The sequence below is a fragment of the Xiphophorus couchianus genome, chromosome 18, assembly GCF_001444195.1.
Source record: "Xiphophorus couchianus chromosome 18, X_couchianus-1.0, whole genome shotgun sequence".
NCBI classification, from domain to species: Eukaryota; Metazoa; Chordata; class Actinopteri; order Cyprinodontiformes; family Poeciliidae; genus Xiphophorus; species Xiphophorus couchianus.
In genome coordinates this window covers 10,020,077-10,046,522 of record NC_040245.1, presented here as the reverse complement: position 1 = coordinate 10,046,522, position 26,446 = coordinate 10,020,077, and the positions used below count along the sequence as shown (strand labels likewise).

Sequence of the window (26,446 nt, the reverse complement as noted above, 5' to 3'; positions counted from 1 at the left end):
TCGATTTTAATCGGGTTGCTTAAATTAGAGCAGTGTTTCTCAACCCTGGTCCTCAGGGCACACTGTCCTGCATGTTTTAGACATTTCACTGTTTCACCACACTTAATTTCAATTGATGGCTGTTTAACAGACTTTTTCTGAACTACAATTAGGTGTGTTAAAGCAAGGAAATATCTGAAACATGAAGGGCATTGTAACTTGAGAAGCAGGTTTGAAATACACTGAATTAGAGAAATACATTCGTCTTCCTTGCAGTGTTAAACAGATGCATTTTTAACACTGGCATGATCAAAGAGCATATACAAGGTTTAGTTTTATAGTCATTACAGAATCAGGACAAACTGAATTTTAGGGAAAGCTAAAGCACAAAAACGGAAAGAAATGCCTTTCCTATATATGTTCAGAGTCATTCTCATCTTTGGAAAATCTTAGCATACATACAATAAAACAAAATGTTACAATTTCAGGCAATAAAATTGGTGTGAGAATTTCCATATATTCTATTTGGGCCAATTTAAATGATCTGTAAATTATGTGAGTTTAATAGGGAAAATACTCTCAAAGGCAATGGTTTGAGATAAAGGTACAGATTGCTACTGAACTACAAATAAACTTTTTAAAACTTCCAACAAGGTCAGATATGCATTTTACGCTTTAGAGCAAATCTGACCTTCCTTAAATTTGAATTTTGCTCTGTGGCTATCGAGAAAGATGGATACAAACTTATCCATCCTTTTTTGTCTTGGAGCAATCACAAGTCATATAACAATTAGTATTATCTAATAAATTGGCAGGTTAATTATAATCCATATTAATCAATATTACCATTCTCTGCTGGTCAACAATTGAAAATAAAAGCTGTCATCTTCAGTTAAATTCCAATAAAATTGTTTTGGTAAGATTGGTTATCAGTAACTAATGTTAAAATTGAACAATTATTGAACGTTACATTTATTAAATAAGTAGCTATAGTTAAATTTGCTTAATTTCCCAATTTCTTTTAGTAGCGCTATGCAGCATAAAGGGGAAAAAAAAACTGTTTTTAATGATATAAGCAAATGCTGTTTTTCAATCAGACAGTCTCCTCAGTTCGGTCCTCAGTATCAATAAGATCATTGATACTGCACCTTTTCCAACTGAACCCTCTTATATGATTGGAAAACCACATATTTTTATTTACAATTGTTAGGTTTTGAACAGTATATTTACAAACTAATGTGCCTAGTTGAAATTAAAACATTCTAATGTCTAATACTTCACACACTCCAACATTTATTTTTTTGTATCTAGTTTAAACGTTTTATTAGTAAATTTGTTTTTCTCAATCCAGCGTCAAAAAACATTGGCAAATTGGAATTTCTTTTCTCCTACAAGTTTTTTTTTTGTTTTGTTTTTTTACCTGATCTTTGCAGCTGTAGACACAATAAATCAGACGCTGACTCATTTCCATATCTTAGGCTGTAGTGAATTGTCAAGGCGTCCATTTCCCTTTCCATCACCCCCCTAACCCATCCTTCATCTCTTCAAGCCCCCTCTCCCTCCTCCTCCTTCCGACCGGTGGCTGCTTCAAGCTGTCAGAAGGAGGCTATAAAACAGAGAGGGGCGGCTCTGAAGAGGCTGCTCATTTTTGGGGGAAATACACACAGTACAGTTACTTTGTGTCCTGACTGAGGGGAAAAAATACCTCTGTTTGGCTGAGATTGATGATTTAAAACAGGCGACTTTTAACCTAATAAAAACGGACAGTTGGAGGCGACGGGGAAACGTTACAATTTTTCCGTGAGGTTGAGTGAGAATTTGCGCTAATAGGCTCCAAAAGAATAAGAAATTGTTGGGTGTTTATTGAGGAGAGAGAAACTAAAGCCTGCTTTGTGGAGGGTTTGGGATGCTGGCTTCCCGCGCGCTCCGCTGCTTGCTGTGCGCGCTGAGCTGCGCGTGGTGGCTTCCCACCGGGACAGCCTCGCGCCTGAAGACTCCTGCGCTGCCCATCCAGTCCGAGAGGGAGCCGGTGCCCTCCAAAGGCTTGGCAGGTGAGTGCATCAGCGTTGTTGCCGACACTAACCATATTTACTGTCTGCCTCTGAACTTGACCCTGTGATAGGCTAGCGAAACGCCTTACATATGTGTTCCGTTTTTTAAATATGGCTGCCTTCTGGACCGCCTGCAAATCACACAGAGAGCCAATGAAGACATTTATTTAAAGCGCAAAACCTATTCTAAAACGTTTCATAAAGCAGACTCCGAGGGCAGCATTGAGCATGATGTGGCTTAAGCTCAAATTTTGTGGATTTTTAAGAAATGAAAGCTTAGAAATAAATATTAGTCTATTCAATGGAAAACAGAACTAACTAAAATAATCCTTAACTTATTTTCTTATATGTCAAATGTCTAAAGGGCTATTTTAACACATGTAAAAACTCTGGATTGACTTTATTTCGCTCTTGCAAAATCTAAGATGCTTTCTATAAAATGGTATTTATAATTTGATAATCATTACAGATTTCTTAAAATGTAGGTTGTAACTTGTAATTTAACTTGTGAAAACGGAAACGTGATTTTATTAGGGTCTTTTGAATGTCGTCTATCTTAAAAAAAAACTACAAAAACTAGATATGTCACATCTGGCATTGTAATTTTCTTGGATGGAACTGTTCTAATGTGTTCTTTTTGGTTTGCTAGGTAAAGGTGGACTCATTTTAAAAACAATATTACCTAGACTGGTCAAACCTGGAATAAATTAGTCAAAATTTGTAACACTATAAAACAGTGTGATTTGTGAAACCTTCAATAAGTTTGTGGAAACTCAATGAGGGCAATTTTTGGGCTTTAATAGTATTGTAGGTTTTTAAGATAAAAGGTTGCAAACAAGCCAAAATGGCCTTAAAATTGACTTTTTCTAAATAACAATAATAATAATAATAACCCAAATCCTTCAAATAAATTAAGGTTTAACAAATGACAGGCTGTGTTTTATGGAATCTCTCCTGAATGCAGCATAATTAAACCTCAGGTTTAACATGTAGTTTATAAAATGATTGCATTCTCTGATGTTGTGAACAGGCTAAAAAAATTTAAAATAACTTTTTAGTTCAATGTTGAAATTTTATATAGGATGCCAAATTCAGAGTCTTGGTCAACATTTGAATCGGGTTTTGTGAAGTTGGCCACAATGCTGAAGTTGGCAACCAATTTCTGACTCTCTGCTAAAGTGAGAAATGGTAAGCTAATTTCTGAGTGTTGCTAAGTGGCTCCTACAAGTCAAGGCTGTAAGACTCACATAAAAATAAAGATAACATCTAAAAGTCTCCCAGTCTAATGACACATGTTTTATCTTCACACGTTTCCCTTCAAACTTCTTGTAGTGTTGCTGCCTGTTTTCTCCTAAAGCAAGCGCCACACCTCTGAGTCATAACTGCTGCGAATGCCTTTTGATTCACGCAGAACTCGATGTGGTTTTTATAAGGTAACTACTCTTAAGAGTTCAAACTAGTGAGTGGCTTCGTGGTAACCACCGCCTTATACCATGTAATTCAGAGTTGGAAACTGTAATCAATCGACTTTCCATTACAAGCGCTGGCTCCTGCAGAATGATTTATTTGAGCAGAGACAGACAAGTGGCAGGCGAAGCGAGCTGCTCACAGTTTGGCTCTGTAAGTTAGTTGGTGTGTTTAAAGTGTGCAGTCACTTTATTGTAATTATAACGTGGTAAAACTTTGTGAGTGTTATACACACTGCTTGTGGGCAGTTCCCCAAACACGAGTAACTATAATACTCCTGTAGGGCCTCAATGTGACAAAGGCTCAATTATCCTTGTAGAAATATAATAATAATAATAATAATAATAACACAAAGTGCTAATTTATCTGCTATAAAAACAATATACGATCAACTGGAACATTTTAGAATCATGACTGTACTTGAGGAGCCTTAAACTAACAAGAAACTTCACATTTACATTTTAGCGTCGTGGATTTGATATTCTCTTGGGTATTGAAGTTTTACAGTTTTTCTGTACATAAGCAAAAGTGTTCCTATTTATTTCCAAGTCTTACTGGTGTTTTATGGTGTCGTATTATCTATAAACTTTAAAGTGCACGGTAAGATAACTGAAAGAGCCTTTTCCTGCGATTTATGGCAGACTTTATAAAAAATATTGGCATGGTCTCCCCCATGTTTTCTTCTGGCTCATTTAGATTAGACAGGATGGGGGCACCAAAACTCCAAAGGCATCCAGGAAGTTTTGTTCAACTCCTACATGCCTGGGCAGGAAAGTTTTTGAGATCTATTGCTTGTTAAGTATTAAAATGGTGGTTTAGTCCTTGTAATCTGTCATCAAGAAAAATGTCAAAATATGCAGGTTTGTTTACTTAAATTCTGGAACCAGTTATTCCACTTTTACACCCAACAGTTTATTTTGTTTATTATGACTCCAAGGAGGTTCTAATGACTAAAAAAGCATAGGACGTGTCATTTTTTCCTTTTTTTTCTTCAAAATTAAAATAAAAATCAAATTAATTTTACGCTAATCTTTGCAATCAGTGTGGATCAATCTGATTCGAGACTAACTAGTATAAGTATTTTATATTTTGACCACATATGCAGTTCACACTACTTATACTGTCACATATTTCTCACATATAACATATACACTCATTTTGACTGAAAAAGCGAATAACCAAAGGAAAACTAATTGGGGTTTTTTTAACACTTGTGACGCCCTCTAGTGGATTGGCATACTGTGGTAAGCCATATTCCTCATTTTGTTTTGTTTGTTTTTTTCATGTATTTGTTAATAAAGTTCTATATGTGTTCTAATTTATTTATTTTCTGTTCAAACAAATGATGTTTAATCAGCATGGGGTGTTTCACAGGATGCTCCTTTGGAGGTCGATTTTACTCCTTGGAGGAGACCTGGCACCCAGATCTAGGGGAGCCCTTTGGTGTCATGCACTGTGTCCAGTGCCACTGCGAACCTGTAAGTCTTGTTGGACTCTGATTCCACTCTTTACTATCGCAAATTGTGCATTATTTAATGAAAAGGACATTCAACCTACTGGTGTATCTGCTTGTCTGGCAGCAAAAGAGTCGCAGGAAGGTGTCGGGTAAAGTGAACTGCAGAAACATCAAACAGGACTGTCCCACCCTGGACTGTGACGACTCTGTTCTGCTTCCCGGACACTGCTGTAGAACCTGTCAGAAAGGTACTCATGCTCTGCCTCAAACTCAACACCTGTTTCCCCACAAAAGATCAGTTTAGATTGTTCTAAATGCATATATCTTTTGGCTGGCAGGGTCTTGCAAAAGCTTCCTTTTGAGCTGTTCTCCATTTTTCATATTACAACCACAAATATTTGTGTATTTTATTGGGATCCTGGATAATAAACAAACACCAAGTTGTAGAAGGAAAACTATACCTGTTTTTTTGTTATTTCAAGTAGAAATCTGAAAAAAAATGTGTGTTTGTGAACATCACAAACACACAAGTATATCCAATAATTTTCGGCTTTAATAGGTCTGAAAAATGCTTTTATGTCACAGTGATATGCTTTTGTGTAAAGTGTTTTATCTTAGCTATGGTTGCTTGTTCATGGTCCTTGTCGTCCTGAAAGATGAAGCTCTGTCACAGTCTTAAGCATTTTGCAGCCAGCAGTTTCCACAGACCTTTTGGTCTCAGTTTAATTTAGTCTTTTCTCAGCTTTTCAGTGTAATTGGGAAGCTATGCCTTGGTAGATTTGCAGTTTTGTCATTCTCTTTCCATTTTCAGATGATACATTGAACGGCACTGTGAAATATTCAAAGCTTGCTCTGTTAGCCAAATCATTCTTTGAACTTAACTTCTCTATAACTTTCTCCCTGACTGGTCTGCAGTGTTCCTTGGTTTTCATGATGCTGTTTGTTCTCCAATATTCTCAAACAGCTGGATTTACTGAGAACAAATTACACACAACTGGACTCTAGTTACTAATTAGGAAACTGATGAGAATAATTGATTGCTATTAAATGTGTTTAGAAGTATCACAGCAAAGGTGCCCGATTACAAATGCGCTCCAAACTTTTCAGCCAAAAATATTTAAAATACAATTTAACATTCATTCCATTCCACCATAACAGCAAAAAATAAGCACTCCCTTTTTTACTTGTCTCCTTTGTTTGACCTCATATGAATATTCATGACGTAGTCACATGTTCACTAGTTAGATTTCAGAACAGCTGGTGAATGCATCCAACATCTTAATTGATTTTCCACTAATTTGACCATAAGTGAAAGCCACCTACCTTGCCTCTGCAATCCTGCACACACTCAATTCCACCTTATTACAGAGCTGGAGAGCTGCCCTGCACAAACACACAAACACACACTGGGTGGGTGTTTTTCTGCCATGGGTGTCTGGTAATGGAATGGAAAGTAAAGGTAGAGCACTGTTGTAATTTATGTTGTATGTGTTCGTAAGAACTGTTCAGCCCCCTTTATGTATGCATGTGTGTGTGTGGGGGGAGGTGCGTGTGTGAGTTGTGGTTACGTCTTAAGGAAAAGGTCGAGTGTGTTTGTCTTAGCCTTGGCACCATCACACCTGGTATGTTTGTACAAGTGATGGAAAATGTGTGTTTGTGTATGCACATGTGCGTGTTTTATTACTTGGTGCACCTGAAGATACAGTATAGCTAAGCAAGGAGAAGTGAGGATGACGCAACCCAGAAGAACTTCAGAGAAGAGTTGAAGGAGGCTTGTGGGTGTTTTGTGCCAGCCATATATACTGTATATATATACTTCTGTGTATGTGTGCACCCCTGTGATATTTGTGTGTGTGTAAATCAGACACAGGAAGGATAGGCAGACAGTTCAACTGAGCATGTCAGAAAACAACCTTGGGAGAAATAACATTTGGATGACTAAGAGGCAGCGTGTGGTTTTCATTCTCAAGAACATGTCAGAAGACTGTAATTGGCTGAACAAGCACCCCTGCATGTGTTACTATGTGTTTGTGCATGTGTGTGTGGAGTTGTGAGGGTTGCACATTACATCAGGATGCACAGCAGTTTGTGAGGAACAGTGGGTCTTTGTTGAGATCGCACGCCAGTGTCACTTCCAATGCTCCTGAAGCTCATCAGCTATAAGACACAGTGCTGGATAGCTGTTCCTGGCCAAGAAATGAGGAGGGAGAAAGTCTAAGATGTCAGGAAGATGGAGACCTCCATATTATTTTGGTCATATGTCTAATCAGCCAAAATCAGTTTCAATCCTGCCAGATCTCACATACCTATCTGTCACACTGTTTGCACAATGGCCAGGCTTTGGGTTCATATGTGGGCCAGACGTTAGAGGACACTCTGACAGAATGTGTTTTGAATTGTTTGGATTTATGTGGTTTATTTTACCTGGTACTGACCTTGTTTCCAAGATGAGTACTAAGTCAAAACCAAAATATTATAATAAAAAAGTGTTTAATCTCAGGAATCCAAACAAAAATGACTTCACAATGACTTCACAAAATTAAAAATAAAGTTAGAATGGCAAACAGAGACTGGAGTGGCAGATTGGCGTTCTGTCCTGAGTTTTAAGAAAGGAAACCTTTAAGTATGTTCTGTCTGGCTAAAGCAAAAGTGTCCAAGTATCTTAGTGTCTGGTTAACAAGTGAGGGTAGGAAGGAGTGGGACATGAATAGACAGACTGAAAACTTATTTGTAATAATCTAGGTTCTGTTCCTGTCTTTTGTGACAACAAAGAGCTGAGCCAATTTCAATATATTAGTATCAGGACCACAGACACCCACATATGGTCCCAAGGTATGGATCAAGCAGGTCAATTGACCTTTCACCACTTCGACCCATCTTTGATAAGTGGAAGGCAACAAATAGGACAGCTGCTTAATTTAGCACAATAAAGTGACTTCTTTTTTAAATTCTGCAGGTGCGGTTGACAAAAAGCAGACTGATATTATGCTGGAGACCTTTGAGTATTTCCATGAAAAGGGCAAAGAGGACGACCTCCACAAATCCTACAATGACAGATCCTATCTGAGCTCTGAGGACACAGGCCTCGGAGAAAGCCGCACAGGTACAGGACACACGCACGCACCCCTGCACACACACGCCCACACACACAAATAGATAAAATCCAATGTTCACTCTTTCATTATGCAGGTGGGGAAAATAAATGGAAATATAATATTTAATTTGCCACATCTATCAACAGAGTAGAGTGATGAGTTTGCTATGCCCTTTCCTACCCTCTACAGACTTTGTGGCGTTATTGACCGGAGTGACAGACTCATGGCTGCCCAGCTCCAGCGGAGTTGCCAGAGTCCGTCTTTCTCTGACCAGAACCATGCTGACCTTCTCTGTTACATACCAAAGGTAAAACCAGATTTCTCCAGAAGAAACAAGTCTTTTGTTTAATTTCCCTTGATTTTTCTTTGGTGTCACAAGTTGTATCTGCTGTTCAAAAACTATTTTTTGCTATGACTGTTGACAAAATAGAGTAGAGAAAGTGTTCTTAATCTGAATGAGAATGATTTTGTTTTGGTTTTGCTGCCTGTTTTTATATTCGCATCTAAGTGAAACTTTACCCTCGCTCTCCAGAATCGGCCGCCCCAGTAAAATAGCCATCTTGGACTCAGATGGGACTCCTGCTTTTGAATATAAAGTCCCCAAAGGACAGACGGACATGGTAAGACATTACTTTCATGGGAGCAGACAATCATATCCTTTTGGCTCCATCTGAGTTGTATTTGGTTTCGCGCACATGTGTTTCCTGAGAGATGCCGGGAAACCAAGCAGCGACATGATGGATGCTTTTACAGCGGGATTGTGTGCTCAGGCTCTGATTTGTTTTCTCATAACTCACAGTAACATCATAAACAATAAACACACAAAGAGAGTCGGTGACACTTCCTATTGGCTTTAGTGCCCTGTTTCTGAACTTCAAACTGATTGCAGTCATTATTAGCACACAGTCAGTCACAACAGCTTTTCAAGTTTAAGTCAGTTTTGTATTGATAAATCAGGTTACCTATACTTCACTGGATGCTCCCTCAGGTTTGTCTGCATTTCTATATGTGATTTCCTGCCAAAATACACACATCTTCACATTCCACTTTGAACACAAACACTGTTCAGTGAGACAGGAGCCCCCTAAATACAGGTCCCAGAAATTGGCCTATTATTATTTTTAGATAAATGTCAGAGTCAAGCTCCAGAGGACCTCAGAGAAAACACTGTGGCTCTGAAATAGAAAGGAGGAGGGGAGTTTGCTGAAGCAGGACATTAAGGGAGAGAGAGAAAGAAAGAGAGGGAATTTTTCACACATTACATCACTGCTTAGCATGGCGACAGAGAGTATTGCTAATTAAAATGGAGATTACTCCTGAACTCGGAGTTATGAGGTGTCGGCAGTCTGCCACATTTCTTCCCTCAGCTCAGAGGAAGAAGTTTTGGTTTTATGTTGAAGCCCTGTGGCCAAGAGTTCAATGCACGATCACAAAACTTTATGGATCTAGCAGATGGCAAAGGGTTCCCTATCTGCTTTTATTTACAGTGTTTTGCGAAAGTATTCATGACCCTCAAACGTTTCACATATTGTCAAGTTATAGCAAGCCTTAATGTATATCATTGGGATTTGTTGTGACAAGGCAAAAAAAAAAGTAGTGCATAAAAGTGAAGTGGAATAAAAAAAATAATGTTTTTTTAAGTAAACCATTGAAGAGCATGTTTGTTTTTATTAAACCCCTTAAATCAATGCTATGTAGGATCACCTTTGGCTGTAATTACAGATGCAAGTCTTGTTGGTATATGCCCTTACCACTTACAGAAATGGAAACATTTTTCCTCAATCTTGACAAAATAGGACAAGCTCAGTTAGAGTGGATGGAAACCATTTTTGAAGAGTATAACCTTTTAGGCTTGCCTTGGATTTTCAAGTATATTTAGATCTGAACTTTGATTGGATCACTTCAATACATTTGGAAATGCCTTGATCAAAATCATTCCATTGTAGCTCTGGTTGTATCAAGTCTTTTGCAGCATAATGTACTGGAGGTTTTCTTCCAGCACTGTCTGATATCTCCGATTTAACTCTGACTAGCTTTAATATTTCTGTTGAATAACAGTATTTCGAAGGCATGATGCTGCCACCATGGAGTGATGTGCTTTATTAATTCCCCATCACACAACACATAGGCTTTTGTATGTAAACATTCAGTTTTTCTTTTATATGACTCCTACATGACTTGAGGCAAATTCCAAACAGGATTGATGTTTCTGCCACATTTTCATAAAAATATCCCAAACTTGGGACTTAAAGCTCTAACTTTTCCTCACCTATCTGCTTTGTTCCTGTATGTTTCAAGATGCTGTTTTTTTCACTAATGTTCTCCAACTAGCCTCTGAGGCCTTCACAGAACTGATGGATTCATATTGAGAAGAAATTTTAAACACTGCAGGCACTTTGTCTAAATGTGCTTCCAGGAAGAACTGAAAAGGGTCTGATGTATTCTAAATCCGTTGTTCATGTGCATTTGCATCCTAAATGTCTCCAACACTGCACCTGTTTTGGTCGGTGTTTGTTTGCAGATCTGTGGAGTTTGGAAAAATTTGGCAAAACCTCTCTTGCGAAAGTTGCAGTCTGAGCAACTGCGCATCAGCATGACCATATCCACAGGCAGACGAGAAGAGGTGGTTGGAAAGATCATCAAACACAGAGCGCTGTTTGCTGGTGAGACTGCATGTGTGTTTTCAATGCATGCACTCTTATTTCTGTTGTCTTCAACGCATCGATTGCAAAAGAAAGTTGATTGAAAATGTTTAAATGTGTGGGCTGATAACTCATGCCACTGTGCATGCTTATTATGTGCAGAGACATTCAGTTCAGTGCTGACCTCAGAGGAAGAGAATGCAGGAATGGGAGGCATTGCCATGCTGACGCTGAGTGACAGTGAGAACAACCTTCACTTCATCCTCATCCTGCAGGGTCTCATCAGACACAAGGACAAAGGTGAAGGAGACACACAAGAGTGGACACTGAAACTAAGATGTGATTCTTAATAAAGTTATGTCAGTTAAATGAAAAAAATATATAAAAACTCTTTCTCCTCAGAGCCTGTTTTGGTCCCAATCCGAGTCCAGCTGGTGTACCGCCAACATGTCCTAAGAGAGATCCGGTCCAACATTACATCTAACGTGAGTAGCAATTACACATCCATCATTAGCAGTTTGGTCAGAGACAGAAAGAACTAATAACCATTTTGGGAAAGATTTGTTTTATGCTGACTATTATAAAACAGTGGCAGAGTTTTAGGGGGAAACATTTTGCTCTGAATGTTTAGGAGAAAAGTCTTGTTTCGGGTTAGAAACGTATGTCACATCGCCAGAGTCCCACTGTTGCCCCCGCCCCGTTCCCAACTACTCAAGGAGATGGATGTGGTTTTCTCGCCACATCCTAGCAAAGTTATCGTGGCGCTTGTATCACAGCTCAGCATCCTGATAGACGGTGAGGGAAAATTTATGGAGGTGCAAGGACACAAAGGAAAAGGGAAAGTGTGTGTGGAGAGTTTGGCATGAGACAGATAGTGGCAGGGTCTGAGACATAAAGGGAAGCGTGGGGATAAAAAAGGATGCGCCACCTCTCACACATGTCAGTGGTTAGTGGTCTGTGGGCTTAGTAGAAGGAGAGGAGGGTGGAGGGGGTGTTGAAAGGTGCGTCTGGTTTTAATTCTGCCAGGAAGGGACGATGTTTCTCCTTTGATCCGTCTGTTTACAGAATGTGTCCTTGACAAATATTGTGTAAGATTTGAGCTTAGCCACTGCTTTCTGACCTATTAAACTACACAATGACTAAGAAGCCAAGCTCCCAACATATAATGTATTATTTCAAACCCAAGACAATATTAGATTATATGCTTCAAGTGTTCATGGTTCTCAAACCCTTTAACATTTTAAGACATTACAAATTTAAACATCAGTGTATTTTTTAGAATTTTATATGATGCCACACTAAAGTGGAGGGAAAATTACTGTAAAGTTTTCTTTTGCAAATCAAAGTCTAAAAAATGCCCCGTGAATATGTATTCAGCCCTGTTTCCACTGATAGCCTTCAATAAAGTCATTTGCAAGTATGACACATCTGGAGAACAGCATTAATTAGGAAATTATTTAATCAGATTAGACCAAAACTGGAGTGATTTTCAAAACACAAACTAACTCTGGACAGTAACAATCCCAACACAGAAACATGGTGGTGCCAGCATTACACTGTGAACATTTTTCCTGCTTTTTTTCTGCAGGAAAAAAGAAGCTGATCAGAAAATGTAGGGCAGAACTGGAAACAAAATCATCTGAGGCAAACATCCAGTTTACATTAGGATGCCGATTCTAAACATATAAAGCCATGCATATTATAAAATGGTCTAGTAAGTCAACTGCAAATTTGTGGAAAGATTTCAAAATTGTTGTTCACATATGCTCATGTTCCTTTTTGACTGAGCTTGAGCTACTTTGTATAAAAGGATGTGTATAAATTTTCTGAATTTAAATGTGCAAAGCTGGAAGAGACATAAGGCTCTCATCTACAGATATTGTTTGCTGGACCTTTTCAGGTTTTTATTTTGTAAAAAAATATGTTGAAAAGCGTGCTTTAGATTTGTCTAGCTTAAAAGATCCCAATAAGGTATATTAAAGCTTGTGGTTATAACTTGATATATTGTGAATAGTAGACATAGACAAGCAGCCTTATTACTGCTGTGTTGCTGCCCCGCTCCATTAACACCAGACCCTAATATATCCATCTGCACGTTGCCTCCCCCTCATTATTCGGTCCATTTTTTTTCTCCAGCAACATAACCCTCTCTCAGTGCTTCCCCTCCTCTATTTCTGAGCTGTTTGGCTGCTCGCTCTGTGGATTTATGCTTCGTGTATATTTATATTGAACCAAGGCCTGAGGGTCATAAAAGTAACATTTCTTTGACACACTCATACATATGTCCTATTAATCCAACATTTCTCAACGTCTTCATGGAATACTGTCAGTCCCGCTTTAAGTCAGAGGCCTCTCAGTGTGAAACCAGTGAAAAAAATATGAACCATATTTTTGCCTCAAGTCGAATTGCGCGTGTGTGAGCGGGGTGATTATGAGGTTGCGTTGTTGCGTAGCAGAAATGTTTGCGTCTCTAATGGATTTGGACTCTGTCATGTCTTTGCGACTGTCGTATTTATTCAACCTCAAGATGATTTAGCTGCCACGTGATTTGTTTTGCTCTCTGTTCCATTTTTGTTTAGAACAAACACAAACAAATGGAGCTGGACACAAATACCGAGCCTGTCTTTCATTTAAAGAAGTTGGGGGGTGGTTACTCTGGTGACAAGTCAATGTTGCATAAATTTCATGTCAACAAGATGTAACACTTCATTGTGACATTTTCATTCCTGCTTTTGAAGTCAGTAATTATTTTTTTTTTTTACCATTTGTGGCTTTCTGTGACACAAAAACTCTTTTAGCTTTGTACTAACAATTTAAATTTGTGCAGGATCCAGACTTTGCTGAGGTGCTGACAGACCTGAACAGCCGAGATCTGTTTTGGTTATCTCGTGGTCAGCTGGAAATCGCCGTGGCAACCGAGGATCAGGATCCCCGACAAATCTCTGGCTTCATCACTGGGAGAAAATCTTGTGACAGTGAGTGATTTTGCTCTAAGAAACCTGAATACTAAGTGATGGGGTACAGGTATTAGATAAACACTAAATAGCACATTATTGTGAAAAGGAAGAAAATGCTCAATGGTTTTTCATATCTTTTACAAAAAGTGTTATTTTCAACTAGTATTCATTCTTTGGAATCTGCTGCAAGTCTTGGGCATGTCTGCTAGTTTTGGTAGTACAGACATCTGGCTAGTAAAGACTTAAATAGAGACGCAAGTTTTTTCCCCATTCTTCTTTTCAAAACAGCTCAAACAGCATCAGATTGGACGGAAAGCATCTTGTGAAGTTTCCCACAGATTCTGAGTTAGTTTTGGGTCTAAACTTTGACTGGGTCATACTAATGTCAATATGCTTCTTCGCTGCTGAGGAGAAGCATCCATGCTGCATGATGCTTCCACTGCCATGTTTCACTCATGATGTTTTAGACTTAGACCAAACACGACTTCTAATGTGTTGTTTTTTTAACTAATGGCTTTAATTTTTACATTTTTAATGAACAGCAGATTTGTAGAGGTCAGGATTAATGGCTGAATTGTGCAGTTTTTTAAGAGTTATATTTATAGGTATTAGATTACAGTGGGCTGAATACAGATGCCTGCCACACTTTTCATGTCTTAATTTGTTGAAAATTCTGGAAATGATGTAGCAGTCTTCTTCCATTTTAAAATCCCAGTAAAGCACAATAAAGTTTGTTGTTGTTACTTGACAAAATGTGAAAAGGTTCAAGAAGTACTTTTTTTAAAACTCTTGGATCTGGTTCTGAGAAGCAGAGAAAAAGAACACAGTTAAAAACAGGGGTTGTGTTGCTGCGGTACTCTGTTCATCCATCTGTGGCTGGTTGTGTCATCCTCCATAAAATACTTTCTTTCTGCGTCCTTCCTTTCAAGTCTTATCGATGTGGGGAAAGCTGTGTTTATAGACCTAATGTTGGACTTGCTGTTTTACAGAGGGTCTGCACACGTGTGGGTGTGTGTGTGGTTGAAGCCGTAAGAAAAGGGTTTTAGGAATGCTGTGGACTGCCCAAGTTTTCTTCAAATATAAAAACATGAACACATGTCCTTTTCTGTGCGACACACTATTACTATTTGAACTTAATCATCATCTGTCCACTGCTGTGAAATGCTTTGATTTCAGATTTTATTGTCACAGACTGGGATTTATCACAAAAATATATGCCTGTTTGTAAAATGTGTACACACACACTCACGCACACATGGTTGCTGCCAAGGTCAGTGTGCTGGACCTGATTCCTTGTGTCGGTGTTCCAGCATTTTGATTAACAGCATGTGACGTAATCTGTAAGAATTCAGGTCCAAAGTTCTTCTTTCCCTCTCTGTCTCCTCCATGTCTCAGTCCCTCCGTCCGCTGTCCTTTTTGTGCAGCTTTGGCATCAGTTCTCATGTATGCTGTTGTTCCCTCTGTGTCTCATATTGAAAACTTTCTCTCCACTTCTGTTACTTATTACCTTCTGTCCCCCTCAGCTCAGTCTTTATAAGGCTCACTTCATTCACCAGAATATACCTCAATCTCAGATTTAACCTTCAGCATTTTCTTATGCAAAGTTGTTTGTGTGCAGCAGCATGGATGTTTTTGGTATGACATAAGCAAACATAGATTCTTGGCTGTGATTAAACTTAATTTTTCACAATAAGAGACAAAGCTATAAGAAAAAATAACTCAGATGTGTGCTTCTGCTGCTGCAGAACACAAGTAGGTATAACTTGTCTCTTTTCCTTCATTCAACTAAAAAGAAAACTTAATTTCCACTGCTTTTGTTATGTGTGATGGATAAATGGATGAGAGAAATTATGAAGTCCTTGTTATTTATATTTTTACATGAATCTGTCTTTGTCCATTTCAGCTATTCAGAGTGTGATGTCCAGCGGCGATGCGTTGATCCCAGGGAAGACAGGAGGGGTGGGTTCTGCCATCTTTAACCTCCATGGCAACGGGACGTTGGACTACCAGGTATCAGTCTCTTTCACTCATAAACAATGTTTGTGTTTTTGTTTTCAGGAAACTTCCCTTTCTGAGGTTTTGATTCCACAGACTCAACAATGACCTTCTCTGTATACTAAAATGTTGTTGGGTCAAATAGCAGAATCTTCATATTTTTCTAAAAGCACATTTAGAGTTAATGGGGTGTTTAATGCTTGGGTCTCTTGGTGTTCTGCAGGTTCAGGTCGCAGGTCTCACAAGTGACATTGTGGGTCTCACAATAGAACTGAAGCCGCGGCGTCGAAACAAGCGCTCTGTCCTTTACGATTTAACTGCGGAGTACAGCAGGGCGACTGGGCAGTCGGTGGGCAGCTGGAGTCGACTGGAGGCCCGACATATCCACATGCTGCTGCAAAACGAGCTCTTCATCAATGTGGCCACGGCACACAGCCAGGAGGGGGAGCTCAGGGGGCAAATCAAAGTCCTGCCTTACAGTGGCCTAGAGGTACCCAGACATGGTGAGGACCAGTGGAGTGAGGACAAACAGATTAAGAAACATCTAAACAGTAGAAAAAAAAAAAAGCACATTGACCTGCTTTGAAAATATACTACCGTACATTTATTGTCTTTTTCTTTCATTTTCTGTCTCCTCAAGAGCTTCCCACTCCTCTGGCCGGGCATTTTGTGTCTCCACCGGTACGAACTGGAGCATCTGGCCATGCCTGGGTGTCTGTGGATAAACAGTGCCATCTGCACTACAAGATAATCGTCGCAGGTCTTAGTAAGACGGACGACGTGACCATGAACGCCCACCTACACGGACTGGCAGAGATCGGAGAGCTGGATGACAGCAGCACAAATCACAAGAGGCTCCTGACGGGTTTCTATGGCTCTCAGGTCCGTCTGCTTGTCTGCTTACAAATGTTACTGTAGACCAGTGGTGCCCAAAGTCGGTCCTCGAGCGCCGGCATCCTGCATGTTTTAGTTCTCTCCCTAAGTTAACGCACCTGAATCAAATGATGGCTCTTTAGAAGGCCTAAGAAGAACATTGACATGCTGAAAAGGTTGTTGGTACCACCAGTGAGAGAACTAAAACGTGCAGGATGCCGGCCCTCGAGGACTGACTTTGGGCAACATTGCTGTAGACCATTCAGGTCAGAAGTTAAAGTTTTTGTTTTGCTTTGAATATAAAAAAATTAAAAGTTGTATTTCATATTAACAGACATTAACGATGCAAAAATATTTAGATTTTAAAGCAGGAAAATGAATAATCACATTTGACTCACTTATTAGGTGCAAATATGCAATGTTAAACTGTTACTATTAAACATTTTTATTACCATTCAAGCCAGTATTTGGCATCAAACATGGTGCCTGATAAGAAACAAGATAAGTTTGTGTTGGAAAAGAAAACTAAATACTGCTAATATCTCTAACTCGGCATCAGTCAAATGGGTTAAATGGAAGTAGGATGTACAATGAAAGAAAACACTTGAATATATATATATATATTCTTTTCTTCAAGCATCACTCTAAAAATGTCTCAATAAAATATGATATCTAAAGTGTTGTATCTACCCTGCAGGCTCAGGGGGTTTTAAAGGACATGAGCATTGAACTACTGCAACATCTGGACCAGGGAACAGCCTTCATCCAAGTCAGCACCAAGCTGAATCCTCAGGGAGAAATACGAGGACGGGTATGCAATGAAGTCACGTAGTCACTAATTTTAATGTCGTTGTCTCACTTTAGTGATATGTTAAGCCACAAACTTCCACAATACTTACTAAGGTCTTAGCAATTAATGACATAATTTGTTGCATGTTTCCTTTGGGATTTTACAGATTAAACACTGGTACTGAGAATCAGGAAGAGTAAATGCTAGAGCCAATCAAAGTGGTTGCTGGTTCCCAAATAGCTATGAAACAGTCGGTGAGGGGGTTCTGGCAGACCTGATCCACAAAAGTGGCTAGGCACTATGCTTTTTAAAATGTGGTATTTAGAGAAGGTGCTCTGCATTATAAAAGTCCTGCAGCTTCTTTAACCACTTATTGTTTTCACTGGCAGCTGTTTCTCTACAGGACGTTTAGTTCATTTTATTGGCCTACAGGAACATACAAAGAGACCACAGTTGGCTGTAAACCCCACAGGTGTAATGGTTGATCACTTTGTGAGGTCGTCTTTCATCCCAATTTAATTCTCTACACATTTCACACACACTTTTACTTTTCTTTTTTGTTCAAATGCCATCCCTCTCCATCTGACTCCATTTGATGATGCATTTCCAGGTCCATGTACCAAACAGCTGTAAACTTGGTGCCCCAGCAGAGGTAGAGGAGGCTGAGTTTGATGACCTTTTCCTGAATGACCCAGAGGAGCTGAAGAAAGACCCAAACACCTGCTTCTTTGAGAACCAGTATCACGCTCATGGTTCCCGCTGGACTCCCAGCTATGACAAGTGTTTCACATGCAGCTGCCAGGTAAAGAGAGCACTCACATCTTGCTGCACATGGCAATGTTTTTATGCAAGACATTTTGCTGAAGTTCTAATCTAACATTAGCATATTTACTCTGATTTCATAAAACATTTTTTTTCCATCTGTAGAAGCGAACAGTGATCTGTGATCCAGTTATTTGTCCAGAGCTGACCTGCTCCAGAACCATTCAACCCGAGGACAAGTGCTGTTCCGTCTGTGATGGTACGGTCAACATTATGTTGGGGATTTTAAAGTAATTCATAGATGTTAGAGTGCTCTCCATTGCTATCCATAAGTTTAATCATTTTATGACTATTCTTTCCATGTGCAGAAAGAAGGGAGCCCAAGGACATAAAAACACCAGAGATGGTGGAGGAACATTTAGAAGGTGGTGTTATAACTCTACTCTATTTTTTACCTTCTTTTGTCTTTTATGTTTTCTAACTGCTGTTTTGTTTATGAGATTTTAGCTCACAGATTAACTCTAAAGCCCCTGTCTTACCCCTGACAACCCTCTTGGCTTACATTTCCCATCACTCAGGTTGTTACTTTGAGGGCGACCAGAAGATGCATGCCCCAGGGACCACATGGCATCCCTTTGTTCCTCCCTTTGGATACATTAAATGTGCGGTCTGCACTTGCAAGGTAATAAACATCAATAAATAGGCTCACATCTGGCTGAGTTTACATCTCAGGGGCTCTTTACGGGTCGTTTGTGTTGTATTAGGCTACAAAGAATGTGAAGGGTAGAGAAAATTCTCCTCTGTACTTTAAGAATGTCCATACAACTGGAAAGAAAAGTCACATTTTTCTAAAGGAAAAACTGTTTCCAATATGTTGTTGTTTTAACCTCAGGGCTCTACTGGGGAGGTCCACTGTGAGAAGGTGACGTGTCCCGTACTGACTTGCAGTCACCCAGTGAGACGCAGCCCCTCTGACTGCTGCAAGGAGTGTCCAGAAGAAGAGAGGACCCCTGCAGGCCTGGAGCACAGCGACATGATGCAAGCGGACGGCCCACGGTACTGCAAATTTGGAAAGAACTTCTACCAGAACAGCGACAGCTGGCACCCCTGGGTGCCGCTGGTGGGCGAGATGAAGTGCATCAACTGCTGGTGTGATGTAAGCATGAAGGAGCTACATGTTTTTGCTGAAACCCAAAGGAAATCCAATTTTTCCCATCAAATGAAGAAACTCTTACTACTGCTTTCTCATTCTCTTTTTCTCTACAGCATGGAGTTACCAAGTGTCAAAGGAAACAATGTCCTGTGCTGGCCTGTTCTAATATCACCCGTACAGAGAGCTCATGCTGTCCTGAATGTGCTGGTAAGGAATGAACACATGTTGATTTACATATTGTCACCTTCATAAAATAATGACCTAAGTCATTTTTTTTTTAGAAAATCACTTTTGGCAAATAATACCTTAGGCCATTATTTTAGGAAAGTGACAATATTTTTATGAGGAGTGCATTAAAGTTTTATATTTAAATGCAAATCTATGTCTTTAAAACAAATCTAAACTATTACTGCATGCCTAGATGCTGTGTTGTAGTCAAGACCACCTAACCCGAGACCAAGTCAAGACCAAGACTTTTAGGGTCCGAGACCAAGTCAAGACCAAGACCAAAGCCCCATGCTACATGACACAATAAAATGGGAAATAAGATCAAAATTGCTAATCAAATTGATCTGAAAGATTCACATTCCCATAAAAACACCTAGATATTAAATACTTAGAGCTGAAATAAATTTAACCAATATTAAAAGCAGAACAAACTCTTTGTTCTGCTTCTCTAAAAAGATAATGCCCTGGGCATTTGCCCATATCATTCATGTCAGAAATCACCACTGTCTGCATCATTAAACATAGCAATTGAGGCAATGCCCTGAAGGTAAACAACGCTCAACTATGAACACTGACCAAAGAGCAACAAGCAAGAAGTAACCAAGCACAAGGCGCTCACCATGACCGTTCTCACCCTCTCTCCCTCTGCATGAAGCCAGGCAGCACAATACTGACACTCTGAAAGGAAACAATCAAAGGCGCATGCTCTGCCTGCTCTTTCGTTCTTGTGTTTTATTTATTTGCTAATTAAATAAATATCAATGTATATAATTAAATTAAATAATGATAGATATTGTAGTGTACACGGAGCATTAGAAGAACAAAGAACGGCTCTCAGAGAGGCTCCAGTCCTGTCTTCTTAGTAAAGAAAAGTTCAGAAGACTCGGATTGTTCGTGAATGTCACATCACTATATTGCAGACTTTTGGACACAATGTTGTCCCATATAGGCGACACGTTAGTCAACACCTCCTCACATTCAGCGCAGTGAGAGTCTTTTTTTTCCATCACAAATGCTTGTGTGTCTCTATACAGCTAGCTGTGCTAACATCACGTCAACGGAGCTTACCTTTCTTTGAGCTTCTTTTCTAAGTGACGAAAAACGTTAGACGTAGTCCCCACCGCCTGTGAAAGCGAAGCGCTGCAGAATTAGCTGTCGCCGTCGGATTTCTTATGATTTATTACTGACGATTAGACAGACATCTTCTGCCTCTCAAAGGAAACCACTGCGCATGTCTTGGAGCGCCGCGTGTGAGTAAAAGGTGGGGAGCAGGGGGGTAACAGAAACAGTAATTGGTAAGTCAAGTTATTGCTTGGATTTTAATCGGTGCGTTTTGCATCCAGTGAAAAACAAACATGTTAACAAATAAACTGGACAGTATGCTGTAAGTTTAGTGATATTTTCACAGTTGTGGTCTTGAAATAAAATCCCTAGTCGACCGAGACCGGTCTTAGTCTCTCGAGATCAACACCGCCTAGATGTGAAAGTGTTGTTTGTTGTAGTTCTTGAGTTGTATTGCAATGTTTCCAGCTATTATTAGCTAGTTTTCAGATCCATCTAACCCTTTTTAAAAAATAAATCAAATAAGAATAAATTTAACAACCTTTCCTACATAAAACTAAACCAACATGAAAAGTTCTAAACATATTTGAATTCTTTTGTCTACATATCTTTTTTTGTCTCACCCATAACATTATTCATCTCTTCTGCTGCTGCTTCCAGGCACATTGTCTGCAAATTAGGCCTTAATCTTATTAGCGACTTCTAGCAACTTTTAGGGCAGCTGACTAAATCCCTGCTGTGGAGTTGGCAACAGCGTTGCACTTCTGTGTTGGCAGAGGCAGCTGTTAACACCCTGTTGCCATACTGGTTGACAACACGCAATTACATAAGCACTGAAAAATTGCCTTCTACTTTAAAAACTGCTTGTGCAACAACATTTATTGTTTGTTTTTTTTAGCCTTAGAAAGAAGTATTAGTGACAGACAAGATCAAATAATCTATGAGCACTGTGGGAAAACCACAACTGGCTAGCTGTTAGCTGCTAACCAAGCAAGCATTGGCAACTGATTCTGAGCTTTTTTATTGACATTTAACTCAAAAGCTTTTTTGATTTGTTGTTTTGACTGTTTTTAAAGTATCTGTATGATATTTGTTCATCATATACAGAACCACTGACTATCAAACATGAGCTAGAACATTTAGAACAACAGAGATCCTTTAGAACAGTTACATCTGTGAAACAAACGAATAATTTTGCATCACATTTTTCATTCATTTTCTTATCTTCTTCGTAGATCAGAAAGAGGAAGCTGATCTGATGACAAAAACACCAGGCAAAAGACGAACCTGGAAACAATGAGGATGTGGAATGTCCCCACTTTAGAAATGAGCCCCAGACCCTTTTCTAGAAAACAACGCCCTCCTCCTCCTCATCCCACATGGACCTATACCCAGAGCTGCACACTGGGACCCCCTTATCTCTCCTGACCCAACACCCACCCTGTTATCAGCTTCAAGATTGTAAAGAGGAGAGCCGTGCAGAGACTGAAGGGAGTTCAAATGCAAAATAAGGACTTTAAGTGAAGCGGTAAAGCTTTGGAGAGGACCATCCTAGCGTTACTCACATGCTGCCTTCAATGTTTGTTGGAGTTTAGCCGTTCCTAAACGGGTGAAAGGTGAAGCTGTAGGTCCAACGCAGCTGTTCATCGGACTGAAATCCAGGTGGATTTTAAATAGTAAGTGTTGGGAGAAAAAAGCAGTTTGTATCGACAGAGCTTATATTTGAAGCACAGCCATAGTTACTGCGGCTCCCACTGGACACAGCGATGGAAAATGTTACTTAAGAAGGCGTGAGTGTGTGAATGTCGGTATCCGTGTGTCTTTCTTTTACTTCCTTTGGGGTTTTTTTTAAAGTGTGAGTAAGTGAATAGAAGAAGCGTATCTGTGCCCACACGCCTACAGCTTTTGCCTGATGTAAGAAAATATTTCCACTCTGTATGACTCTCATTTCTGACAGGATCGCTCAGTTTTTCTGGGACAGAGCATTAAAACACCTTCTGTTTATATCATTTCGCCTCAGCTTTGGTTCTTCCCGTTTTGCTTTAAGTCATTTTTGTTTTTGCTTTTTTCATCATTGTGAAATATGAAGCAGGTTTGTATTTTGTATTTATTGAATACTGTTGAAACAAAATAAAAAGGGTTTGTTAGTAAAAGAGGAAATGTCTGCTGATTTATAGATGTTGCTAAGGTTATACACCCATTTCCTCTTTTAGCTGCTGGGATTTTACCACGCTTCTTTAAATACTGCAATAAATCATGCTTCTACTAATATCAGAGCAATTGCTGAGAATCACATCAGAGAAGCTCTTCAACAAATCCCTACCATCCGTTTTCCCTATTTTTCTCTCCTTCTTTTTCTATTTTGCTTTCTTTCATTTTCTAGCTTGCGTTTTTTCCCTGTCCCTATTTGTGAACAATAAAGATTCATACACACACACACACACATGCAGGGGAAGAAAAAAAGACAAACACACAGGGAAAGCACACAGATGGAAACATAAACAGACACTCACAGACTGACACATGTCCAAAATCCTGAACGTGGAACACACACTTTGTTGCCAGCAGTTTTTCCAGCACATCGCTATAAAGCTGTGACTGCTGCGCTCTCCTGGTCAAAATATATTACTACACTATGATGATGAACTTATTTTAAAAAGAGACAATGTACAGTACAACTCAAATGACAATGTCACCATTTGATGGGCTAATTCACATCTGCAGTCCTCTGACAAGTCACAAAAATGGATACACAATAACTACATGATTTTTTTATTTGTATTTTTGTTTGCTAGTACACATGTCTGCACAAGAAAGTTTTGTTGAAAAGTCAGGATGTTCTTTCTTACAAATAATATTTTTCAATTTTTATTTTATTATGTAAAAAATATGACTAAGGCCCAAAGAACAGTAAATTAAAAAGTCCTTAAAGAGACGATTAAAACAAGAAACAGCTAGAAAACCTGGAGAAATCCCATGCAAGCACAGAGAGAGAGAGAATGAAAACTATAAAAAGATTTTCCAAATTCAAAACTATTTTCTAGTTTCCATGAGTTGTCATCACAGCACTGTGCCAGTAAGACGGGGATTTACACTCCTCCATTTTTCTTCTTGACAAGTTAACTTAGGACTGTGCTGTGAGTCAAGATTTGATGATCACAAAAACACACTCTTGGCTGTTTATCAAACCCTATTTCTAAGTATTCTAAAAACTGAAATTGCATAATATAAAATAAAGGATTTGGCTAGAACACAGTCTGACTTTAGATGCCTAAATTTAGCTGCTTTACAGAGGCACTGTATTAGGAAGTAGCAACATTAAAATGTCTGTTTTACATCCTTGAATGGTCAAGAAAACCAAACAACTCAATCAGACTTTTTCTTTTTTTTTTGTTTTTGTTTTGTGGTCATATTTAAATGTTTCAGATACTAGGACATTCCATAACAAACAACGATAGCTGCCTGATCAAATACAGAAAAAAGTTTTTAAATCAGAATTTTATTTATTAAGCGATAAGAAATCTGAGTCAGTCTCTCAAAATGTGCAAATATAATGGCTCTGCTTGTTAAATCATGAAATATCTATTAGCTTTCATTATAATCTATTTTGAAGATTCTATTTAAGACTTTGGGTCAATTACTGTTAGATCTATGCAGGTTCTGTTTGAGTAAATTATTCAAATAGAACCTGTCTGACTAAAAGAGTGTATAATTAGAGAACTGATTATCAGTTATCACAAATGCTGTATTTAAAACTAAATGCATTTTCACATAGGGCTAAACTCAGAAAAGGTTTTTACCTTAATATAATAAGTTGAAAACTTTATATTTACTCTAGTTAGTTTCATTTATGTTGAAATGTAGTTTGATGCTTTGAAACATAAAAAAGCAGAACGAAAAAAGAAAAGGCCAAATAGTTTTTTTTACAGGATTGTAAATTATAAACATTTTTAATGAGGGAAGTTTTTGTTAATTTATGTATCACCAGAGATTACATTTTTTTTCTAACTTATTTAGGCGCTAAAGCAAATAAGTACTGGAACAAGTGCTTAAATTGTTTTCAATTTTGACTTTTAACACATTATACAGGAACATTTGGTAGTGTCAGACCTTTGAAATAATTTCTCAAAAGAAGTTTTTTGTAAAAGAAAATAAAAATAAAAGACAAAGAAAGAAAATCACAATTTTGTTGCACTTGTTTGATTTGGTAAAGCGACATCCAAGGAGGAGAATACTCTTTATAGACCCTGTAAAGTAAATGTGAAAATCTATACAGTGGTCTGTACTACAGGTTTTATATTTATCTGCTATCTATTTATGATCCTTTCAACACCTTACACCATTATTCAGTCACGGTTTTTAGTGTACAACCCCTAAAAATCCAGTTTATCGGATTTCATGTCTTCATAACTTGTCTGGGTATTTGCAATTAGTGACCCACAAGTGTAAAAATAGAGGTGACACCATTTGTAACTTTACTCAGAAGGATAAATCTAATAAAACGTGTCCTGTAGGAAATAATTGCACAAGTGTAAACGGCGCTTACCAAAGGAAATGCTGTAAAGGTCGAGGTAAACGATGTCTTTGTCTCACACTGCTGAGCAGACTCGAGCTGAGTGAGCAGAGCCTCATCAATATTTCAGCACTGCTGCCCTCTGCTGTGAACATCTGAACTGACATTTTCACACCCATAAAATAGGGATTTACAGTGTTTAACAGCCTGTATTTTCACAAGCCATATATAGCATCGTAAACCGGTTCCTAAGCTTGCAACACAGCTCCAGGATGCTTCTTTTGTTTTTTTTGTTTTTTTTTGTTTTTTTAATTGACTGCAGTCCTGTTTCCCGGCTGCTCCACTCATACAGCTCAAAGAGAAAGAGCCCTCAAACAGTGAAAGGCAAAGTTACAAGAAAACAATTATAATTTTTTACCTTTGCTGATTTGCTGTGGCCTGATTAGTTTTTCCAACCTTCAAACTGCAGGTAGGTCACTCTGAAGCTGGAACAAACAGTTTTTTTTTTATCATATCAAAAGGATTTTGACTGTAATCTCTTATGAACCTCACCTTTGTGTTGAGACTGTGCTTGCATCAATGAAACCCCCTCCGGGCTGGGGATGAAAGGAAAACACATGATGCTTTATACATGGCCAAACACCTTGTGTTGTAGAGGGCAAAAGTCTTGGATGCTTTACTTTTTCTCTCTGTGTAGAACTTCTCAAACAGTTGAGTGAAGAGCTCACTTGTCTCGGATGATATGAGTTATGACATTTAATTTCTCTTTGGGGAAAAAAAAGAAGCATTTTTAAGTTGAACTGCACACATCTATCGTCTTCTGACTGTGACGATTTGGAGTTGCTGAGGTTTCTCTTTGATTTCTGCTGTATAAATTTGCTGCTGAGCTTATTGGCACATGACTAGAGATATTTGGTTACTGGAGGACAACCAGTTCTCTTACAGTGCTGTGAATTTTTATTTTTGTGCCCCTACTGATCTCCTCTGTCATGACTTTTATGTCACCACTGAATGTTTTAGATTGTCACACAAAGTTTATGGGAGAGAAACATAACTTAAATTAATCCAAAATGTGATTTCATCATTTAGGAAAAACAGCTATGTAAATAAGGGACAAAAGTAAAACTATATAGCTGCCTAAACCTAATAAGTGGTGCTTTCATGCCAGAGGTGAACGACCTTTGTGGTCTTTTGCTCAGTAGTGGCACGGAAGCTCTACCGTACATGCTATTTTTACCAGACTATTTCTTGTCAGCAAATTATAACCTCTGTTCTCAACTTTAATAGCTTCCAAAAAATTATTGCTATGACCCAAAATAAAGAACCAGAGCTACAAGTCAATGGTTTGCATCGAAGCACATTCAAGTGTTACAATGTCCCAGTCAAAGTCAAAGCTAAATATGATTTAGAATCTGGCAGTAAT

The 26,446-nt window shown here is 38.7% G+C and overlaps 1 protein-coding gene across 1 annotated transcript; it reads left to right on the top strand.

Annotated features, from left to right (window-relative positions):
- Positions 1–1,596: 1,596 nt before the first annotated feature.
- On the top strand, positions 1,597–22,519 carry chrd (chordin). Its single transcript, XM_028045720.1, has 21 exons — positions 1,597–2,030; positions 4,872–4,975; positions 5,078–5,201; positions 7,910–8,056; positions 8,238–8,355; positions 8,581–8,668; positions 10,570–10,711; positions 10,853–10,990; positions 11,093–11,175; positions 13,518–13,665; positions 15,551–15,657; positions 15,866–16,145; positions 16,283–16,524; positions 17,213–17,326; positions 17,916–18,107; positions 18,233–18,326; positions 18,436–18,492; positions 18,646–18,749; positions 18,960–19,223; positions 19,334–19,427; positions 21,746–22,519. The coding sequence occupies exons 1-21, from the start codon at positions 1,886–1,888 to the stop codon at positions 21,808–21,810; spliced, it is 2,850 nt and encodes a 949-aa protein (XP_027901521.1). The 5' UTR covers positions 1,597–1,885; the 3' UTR covers positions 21,811–22,519.
- The last annotated feature ends 3,927 nt before the right edge of the window (positions 22,520–26,446 follow it).

Coding starts and splice junctions, on each gene's coding strand:
- chrd (XM_028045720.1), top strand. CDS start 1,886: ATGCTGGCTTCCCGCGCGCTCCGCTGCTTGCTGTGCGCGCTGAGCTGC. Junction 15,658..15,865: donor ACGGGACGTTGGACTACCAG/GTATCAGTCTCT, acceptor GGTGTTCTGCAG/GTTCAGGTCGCAGGTCTCAC. Junction 16,525..17,212: donor CGGGTTTCTATGGCTCTCAG/GTCCGTCTGCTT, acceptor TCTACCCTGCAG/GCTCAGGGGGTTTTAAAGGA.